General features: G+C 45.1%; 1 protein-coding gene across 1 annotated transcript; it reads right to left on the bottom strand.

Annotated features, from left to right (window-relative positions):
• Window positions 1–748: 748 nt before the first annotated feature.
• Window positions 749–7,047, bottom strand: LOC139753508 (uncharacterized). Its single transcript, XM_071670157.1, has one exon. The coding sequence runs from the start codon at window positions 5,759–5,761 to the stop codon at window positions 3,593–3,595; it is 2,169 nt and encodes a 722-aa protein (XP_071526258.1). The 5' UTR covers window positions 5,762–7,047; the 3' UTR covers window positions 749–3,592.
• Between the last annotated feature and the right edge of the window lie 2,298 nt (window positions 7,048–9,345).

Raw genomic sequence — 9,345 nt, 5'->3', positions numbered from 1 at the left:
GAGAGGCGTGCAAGGAATAGAGTGAATTGGAAAGATGTGGTATACCGGGGTTGACGTGCTGTCAATAGATTGAACCAGGGCGTGTGAAGCGTCTGGGTTAAACCATGGAAAGGTCTGTGGGGCCTGGATGTGGAAAGGGAGCTGTGTTTTCGGTGCATTACACATGACAGCTAGAGACTGAGTGTGAACGAACGTGGCCTTTTTTGTCTTCCTGGCGCTGCCTCGCTGGAGGGGAGGAGAGGGGGATACTTTTTCGTGTGTGACGGGGTGGCAACGAAAATGGATGAAGGCAGCAAGTATGGATATGTACGTGTGTATATATGAATATGTCTGTGCATGTATATGTATGTATACGTTGAAATATATGTGCATGTATATGTGTGTGTGTGTGGGCGTTTATGTATATCCATGTGGATGTAAGTGGGTAGGGCCATTCCTCGTCTGTTTCTTTGCGCTACCTAGCTAACGCGCGAGACGGCGGTTAAGTATAATAAATCAATAATGAATAATATATATATATATATATATATATATATATATATATATATATATATATATATATATATATCCCTGGGGATAGGGGAGAAAGAATACTTCCCACGTATTCCCTGCATGTCGTAGCAGGCGACTAAAAGGGGAGGGAGCGGGGGGCTGGAAATCCTCCCCTCTTTTTTTTTTTTATTTTCCAAAAGAAGGAACAGAGAAGGGGGTCAGGTGAGGATATTCCCTCAGAGGCCCAGTCCTTTGTTCTTAACGCTACCTTGCTAACGCGGGAAATGGCGAAGTTTGAAAGATATATATATATATATATATATATATATATATATATATATATATATATATATATATATATATATATATATCAATTAAAACCAGTAAAAGTTTCTCTATAAGTGTATGTATGTTTGAGATCCGGTCCGGCTCTGATTTTGGCTTAACGAACTTAAGCTGTTAATAGTTTCTTTTTAGTTCTGGTCTTGATAAACACAGACAAATTATTCCAGTGAGAGTATGGGTAATGAGCATACGTCTGGGGGTAGGTGGAGACAAATATAGAGCGCTCTGCCGTGAACCCCAACAATAAACGCAACACATGCACAATCGTGTCTAATTATGTTTGATAAGCAGAAAAGACGTGTTTGGATAACGACTGTAACTCCTATTCATTGTCACTGCTCATATTTATATATCTAGTCCTACTTTTATGCTCGCATTCAGTTCAGAGAGGGCTCAGGATATTGCTGGATGCAAGACAGTGCTTGGTATAGGTAGGGATTCTAATGATATTCGTATATATATATATATATATATATATATATATATATATATATATATATATATATATATATATATATATATATATTCATGTTAACAAGTGAACTGGATAATTGGCGGTTAGGTAATTAAAGCTTTACGTAACTTTGGGTATTAGCGAGGGTACACCGAGGCTCCGGGACTGGTAATCTTGATTACCCTGGACGTTGTTATTTGGCACGTGATGTTGTGCTGCCTCCTCCCCGGCCAGGGATGAGTAAATATGATCCACGATCGATAACAAAGTTTCTAGATGATCAAGATGCTGATTCACCAGGTACTGGATAATCTTGATGGGTTACATTAGTTGTAGACAATACTGATGCTGGTTAAGAATCCTAGACATTAGAGATGGTGCTCCACCAGGTAACGAACATCTAGTAGAACACTGTTGACAGTCCTGACACCCAGATATTGATGAACCAAATCTTAAAATTTTTTTGGCTACAAAGATACTGGCAGGACACAGGCTGATCGAGTCCTGGGTAAGGAAGATTGGTATTTACCAGGTTCTTGACCACGGAGGCCCTGGTTAACCAAGTCATCGCTGCTATGGACCGGATAACCAGAGCCTGCATGTTAGGGGAGGCTGGTGTGATAATGGGAACAGTACTGCAGCATAAGATGATCCACTCAAACCTCGACGCATTGTTTAGTGAGAATTTAAGGATCACTTTAACTTATCACTATAGTTGGCAATGGTTAACATTAGTCATGCTGTCTATGAAGTAAGTTAAAATGCCCCTTGGGTCATCACTGGAATTATTTTAAGTTTGCGCTCGGTGGAGTTTGTAAAGAAATAACAAAGCGAGTGGTATAGTCTTTTAAACGTTTAAAAAACACATTATTCATAGTCTGCTCTGAGTTTCATAATCAACATTTATATTACATTTATACTCAGAATAGCGTTTTGTCGGCGACCTGCACAATCGCCATTATAAATTTGTATATCTGATAGGATCGAAAAACAGACAACATCGATTACACTGCTGCCTCACGCACGATACAATTATTATCAAGACTGGCTGGCGGAGTCTGGCAATAACCCCCATCAACTTAACGGGCTACAACAGACTGTACACCTGTACACAGGGGCTACAATTGGCTGTACACCTGCACACAGGACTACAGTAAACTATACACCTGCACACAGGAGGACAGTACGCACACCTGTACAAAGAACTGCAGTTGACTTCATCTGCACACAGGACTACAAGACTGTACACCTGCAGCAGAACTACAACACGCTGAACATCTGTATACAGGACATGACTCTACAACTGTACATGGTACGGCATTGTAGCAGATTGTACATCTATGCACAGGACAATAAGTTCTCGACAGGACTGCACATCTATACACCTGTACACAGACCTACAACTAATAATATACCTGCACATAGGGTTACAAAACTGTATACCTATACACAGGACAACTACAGGCTGTACGCATGTGCATGGAGTCACAACATACTGTACACCTGTACACAGGACTACATACTGTACACCTGTACACAGAAATACAATACTGTACACCTGTACAATAATTACATGACAAGACCTTTCGCTGGGGCTGTCCAACACCAGCAGAAGGCGTACAACACTCTAGGATTTGGTGTTACGCCTTGTATAACGTCAAAATAATAATAATATCAATAATGATTAATAATAATAATAATAATGATTAATAATAATAATAATAATAATAATACCTTGTGTACCATACATACACGGTGGCTCGGCTCTGTACATGCCCACCACAAGATCGTCACGAAGGATCTACGGTGGGGCCACACTTTAATTTACATTCAGATCCTGTGGTGATCGAGAATACTCCATCTTGAGACTAGTTGTAGCTTCTACTAGGATTAGACACGCCTTGCCAATGACTGCCGTCACAAAAAAAAAAAAAAAAAAAAAAAATCACGGCCATTAGTTAACAATTTACCAGTTTTAGTTACAAAGATTCAGTACAATGCAAACCACGCCGTCACATTCCACCCTTGCAACTTAAGCCACACTTTTAAGCTATTTACGTCACCCCTTCCTCGCACGGCAACTCGTCACGTAACTCTGGACACGTCATGACCAAAAATGTCACGACACTCCCATCACATATCAGGTCACGGCGTCAGGTCACTGTGGTGGCTTTCAGGGGATGGTCGAGACGTGTAGGAGACATGAGGTGATGGGTGGGGAGAAGCAGGGAACGAGAAGCGTGGGGAGCGTGTGGGTGTGAGGAAGCAGGGACCGCCGCTTTGACGGACCCTGCGACCCCGCTACACCTCTGTGCCTTCTTGGTACCCTTCGTCAGGAGAGTCGCGGGCCTTGATGCGGTTGGCAATGCCGTTGGGGAGAGGCGGCAAGACGGCTACGCCCCCACGAGCCAGGGATGGCGCCTGTGACCCTGGAACCCACGGCCGTTCACCTAGGGGACCCGCTGGACACTGTGGACTTTCAGCACCTTCTGGCACGTCATCACGGGAAGCAAACACCTCCTCTGGGTATCCGTAGACGGGTGGCCGGCCAGTGGTGACGCCATACAGGTCCTGTCTGGCGTCTTTCATATCTTGGCGGGAACTATACACATCCTGCTGTGATGCATATGTGTCCTGTCTAGAGGTGTGGGTATCGACTCTGGAATCCCCATCATCCTGTGACCCGCGAACATCAGTCATGCTCCAGTCTTTTCTTCTAGGATCTCCTCGAAGTTCACGCCCCTCCCCCGCCTCGGGAATAGGAAGCCCATAGTCAGCAGGATAACCGTAGGTCTGCGGATCAAATTCTTCCTGCAAGTCATACCCGGGGCGGTAAGGTGTGGAGTGTAACGGGCCATAGCCACCGTAGCCAAGATCGTTGACCATGTAGCCAGGATTGAAGTGTTCGTGGATGACGTTAGAAGGATCATTATTGTCCAAAGATTCCTGGGGTGTGGTATCTTCAGGCCACAACCCGCTGGGGTAGAGGGAGTCTCCTTCCATACGTGTGTAGTCACCGCCCTCACTCACGCCCTGGATGGAGCCGTTGGGAAGATGACCGTTGACGGCTCGCACGGCCCGCTCCGCTTCGCTGATCACGTCTGGGTTACCGAGCGTGGATGATCCGTACGCAACCGGAGATCCGTTCAGGTCGGTGAGTCGCGGGGGTTTCTGCACGGGGTTAGGCTCGATAGGGGAGGCTTCGTCCGACGGAGGTGTACTGGGAGAGTTCTTAACGGGTGTTGGCGAGGAGTGGGAACGAGCACGAGCCAGAACCAAGAATCCTACCACCAACACAATGAGGGCTAGAACCACTAGTCCCACAGATATCCCAGCAATGTGACCCGAATCAAGCTTAGTTTGTGCCGCTGCTCTCATGGTTACGGCCAGAGTGAAGTTAGCTGTAGCCGATCCTGCGGAATTTATTGCAACACAGCGCAATGTACCTGAATCAGTCTCTTGTGCTCCCGTGATCACCAAGCGGCTCACCAAGTTCTTGTTGCTTTCTGTAATGACGTAGAGCCGTTGTGGCCCCAGTCCTACAATAGAACCATTCACCACAGGTGCTTCTCCCTTGTACCACATTACCTGAGGAGGGGGCTGTCCTCCTACAGGACAAGCGATCGTTGCATTTTCCCCTGCCACACCCTCCACCATGCGGCCCACTGGTAGGATCTGGGGAGGACAAGCAAAGTCTTCCTCCGTCAACATGTGGAAGGTGTTCCCTTTAACTCTGCGGGGGGCAGTGCATGAAGGAGACACTGGGTGGGGAACGCCTCTCACTTCCAGCAGTCGCCAGAGCGGAAGCGCACGGCAGTCACACATCCAAGGATTCTCGTGAACTTCCAGATCGTGCACTCGGTCCAGACTTTTTACAGCTGCCAGCGGAAGCTCGGAAAGATAATTTCCTTGCAATTCAATCTTTTCCAAGAGTGACAAAGGCTGAAAAGCTGCTGATGCTACACTTTTGATACCCGCATAGCCAAGGTCGAGGCGCACCAAGGATGGAGTGTGGGCGAAGCTATCACTACGGATTTTTCGTAGTCTGTTTCCCCTGAGATTTAAATCCCTCAGGGCTTGGATGTGGGAAAAAGCTAAAGAAGGGACCTCCGTTAGCAGATTCTCGCTCAAGTCTAATTCTACCAGATTGGTCAGCTCCGAGAAGGCAGTTGGGTCGACTTGGCCAATCTTACAGTCTCTTAGGTAGACCTTCTGTAGGTTGATGAGGCCTGCCCTTTTAAAGGCGTGTCTGGACAGAGTCTGGAGGTTGTTACCAGTCAGGTCCAGGACCTGTGTGTCGGAGTGAATCCCGGCAGGCACGCTGGCGAGTCCCTGGTTCCTGCATTCCACAGCTTGCTTGCCATTTTTCCATCTACAAGTACAAACAGAGGGACAAGTGGAGGCTGTAACTACCCTCATCACCATCATCGCCAACACCAGAACTCCCCCATTCCACCACACGGACGCCATCACGCTCTGGCTCTCCGTCAGGTGGAGCGAAAATCCGGCATCACTGTGTTCACTGCACAGGGAACATACTACTTGTCATGTTCGCACAGTCCGTCTACATATACACAAACCTAGTAATACAAGCTGAAGTGGATGAAACTACACACTGAACAGTACTGTAAGGTTATCGTGAATTTCACCAAGAGATCACACGAGCAGAAGCGTCGACTCTGACCAATAGTCGGCGGGTGTACGAGTCAGCAGCCTCTGCGAATAACAAAAAACAATAACTGCCTCTTTGACGAGCCCTTCCGCGAGATGGAGGCTCTGTTTTTGTTTTTTTGATATATTCAGTATAGACTAAGAAGAAAGGTCGTAGGAGCAACACTCACTCACGGCCACTGTGGTTCTATTAAAACAAGGGAAATGTGTAACCTTTAGTAGGAGGAAAAGTAGCTTTTGGTTCTCACAAGGGAAGATTCAAATACGTATTGGTACAGTTCCGCGAGGCCAGCGTCTGGAGGTTCGGCTGGTTTTTGTTACAGCTGCTGAAGTAGCAGGACTCCGAACTGCAGGCCCCTGTGCTTGTAATAACTTATTCCCTTTGTGCACTCGATGATTATTGTGAGCCAGTTCAGAGTTCGTCAGATAGTTTCTAACAACGGAATATATGCTGCACATCCAACTTAACGCTCATTATAGCCATCACTCCTCAGTATTTCTCGGAGTTCATGTGACAAATGAGGTTAATTTAGTCAAAAGTCGTAAAGAAAATCCTTACAGATGTCGGCACAGTAAATAATCTGCACTTTACACATAACTGCACCAATAACATTTGTTCACAATAACCGGTGCTGAGTTACTTTTTGCCCAACTTCCGTTTTGTTACTGCACCGGAAGTCCTCTTGGTCAAAGAACCACCACTCGGCAGTATCTCACAAGTCCAGCTTTCACCTTGGATTACCGAGCACTCCAGCACACCATAGAGGCTCGCACGATCACGCGCTGGAGATTTCCATTCATTATTAAGCACACTTATTCTAGAATTGTATTTTGTTTTAGTGTACCATATCACTTTGAGTACTGACTATGCACAGTATCGCTTTACTTAGCCATCTGTAATCTATGCTGTTCTACTCATGTCCATAATTTGCACTTTTTTAACGAATCCAGTATATTCTCACTTTGGTGCGTTGTGTTAGGGTAATTCTTAAGGTTTCTCGAATATATGTGTCATCCAGGGATGAAGTTTCAAGACAGAGCGATACCTCTGCATTGAGGAGAAACTATCACACTTGTTTACCAGACAGTTGCCTGAGCGGTACTGGCGCGGCTCGGAGCCGCGAGGCTGACGGGCGGGCGCTCGGTCACACGGGAAAATCGTTGCCAAATGCTAGTCGAAATTTTCTAAGATAACTTTTTCCAGTAAAAGTGATGGAAAATTTAGCTATGTTTTTGAAAAAGTTTGCATGCAGAGATAATGTGTTCTATCAACACACAAATTCTAGTCTTTCTCTTGAGGATGAGTTAAGGGATATAATTGTTTTTAGTCAGAAGAATATTGGCAACTACAAGTCGGAAGTCGAATTCGGAATCCTGTACGTGATAATGCACTGCGGGGGTGGGTGGAGGCCTCTCTACAGATTCATCAGCAGTTATTGTTTGGATTTATCAGTAGCTCCAGCCAGTGTCTTCATCTGGTCGGCTCTAGCTGACGAGTGACCGCCAGTGTTGCAAGTCCTCAAGTTAGGGCCACATCACCTCGACGTGACCTTTTCACTTTTGTTGTAGATAAGATTACATACAGCACGCAAACTATACAGTTATCTCAGTTATTGGTCTTTAAATCAATACTTTAGTTAATTTCATATATCGATTGTTCAGTTGGTTCTCTACTGGACGTTAGCATCCGGTGGACCAGTAATTGATCACCGTGAGGCCTGCCTGGCCATTCACTGGCCGGCAACAGATCAATACCTCCAGCCTCAGTCGCAACTTCCATCTGAATATGTAGATCTAGATCACCCTAATGATACAGTCTTTTATATCTTAATTTTCCCCGAGAGTCCTCTCTCTCTCTCTCTCTCTCTCTCTCTCTCTCTCTCTCTCTCTCTCTCTCTCTCTCTCTCTCTCTCTCTCTCTCTCTCTCTCTCTCTCTCAGATCCTCCTACATCTTCTTTGTCTTCTCTTCCCTCCTATAAATTATAGCAACTAACCCAATAGTGATTATTGTATCACAAGCTACTCATTAAAGAAAAAATATTCTATGCACGTTTGGTTTCATGCAATATTGCTGTTGACGCTTCAGTGTTACAGTTTGGCTGTGGCAGTCAACTCCACGGGTTTAGTCAGCATGAGAACATGCTTAATCTTGTACTGTTCTGGGTGCAACAGCTGATGTATCATGGACATGGCAGCAGCAGCATGAGCAGCTCGACCTTCCAGCCTTCATCAGCCACCTGGTAATTGTTGTTAAAGTATTGATTTTCTTTTTCATAATTCAAAAAATGTTGAATTTTTTCTTTTGGATTTTGCCGTGATGCCTTGATAACCCTTCATTATTGAGCAAGATCACAATCAATACAGGTAACATTGTAATGTGAGGTATGGCACTCTACCTGAAATATTCCATGGCCTCTGTTCTAGGTAGATCACTCACAGAGAGCCACACAAACAGGACGGGGTTCAAACTCTCGTCGTCGTGTTTATCTCGTCTCTGCGGTTAATTCTTCCTACATGTATACAAATTCATCACATGCCCTACCAAAGTAGTTTTTCTTTGTATAAAAAATGCAGAATGAGGACGTCCTAGATACGAGTGTAAATGGAAAACATTACTGATGCTCTGTACGATTCAGTATTGTCAATGGATTCGTTTTGAGCGCCGTCACATTGGACTAACTATGTGGGGCGATGAACTTAATACTGAAATTTTCGCTGCATGAGATATTTAACGCTTCCAAACAGGGCAAATCTCATATCGCTACGCCATTATAGTCATCTGACACTGACCTGTTGTTGACCATCCGGAACTGGAGATAAAGACTGGTAGCGCGACTAGTGCTGGGACCAGGTATGACAGACACGAGAGTTTGCATGAGTGTCACATGGACACTTCAGACCGTCTAGTTCATTTCTTCTCTGGAACCGGTAGATACTGGGAAATATTAAGCATTTCGACAGCTCAGCTCTGAAAGTTTTTCATTGCCGATACCGATCTAGGTATGACGGTCATTCCATCATCTTATGCCCTTATGCACTTCATCGCCCTCTTCTGCTGAAAGTCCACTAGATGTGTTTGGCATTCGATGTATTTCTCTTTCCTTCGTGGCAAAGGTAAACTACACCAAAAACCTCCAGTGAATGACATAACTCTCTGGACACCAGGTCTGTGGCGGAGTTATACTTGTGGCCAGTAACTTGTACCTCCACACTTGGGTGAGTCAACCGTCGGAGAACACGAGTTTGTTGTGAGCAGTAATGGTACACAGGCTTTACAGAGAATATTTGTTTTTGTTATAAAGTTTTAAAGAACAAATTCAGATTCACGCAGAAAATCACGTGCATTTCTGAGCTGGACATAACGAAGTCATAGATGAGAATGA

Source organism: Panulirus ornatus, chromosome 14 (genome assembly GCF_036320965.1).
Source record: "Panulirus ornatus isolate Po-2019 chromosome 14, ASM3632096v1, whole genome shotgun sequence".
Taxonomy (NCBI): domain Eukaryota; kingdom Metazoa; phylum Arthropoda; class Malacostraca; order Decapoda; family Palinuridae; genus Panulirus; species Panulirus ornatus.
Note: the sequence above shows the minus strand (reverse complement) of the source record. Positions and strands in the feature narration are given on the sequence as shown.

Coding starts and splice junctions, on each gene's coding strand:
- LOC139753508 (XM_071670157.1), bottom strand. CDS start 5,761: ATGGCGTCCGTGTGGTGGAATGGGGGAGTTCTGGTGTTGGCGATGATG.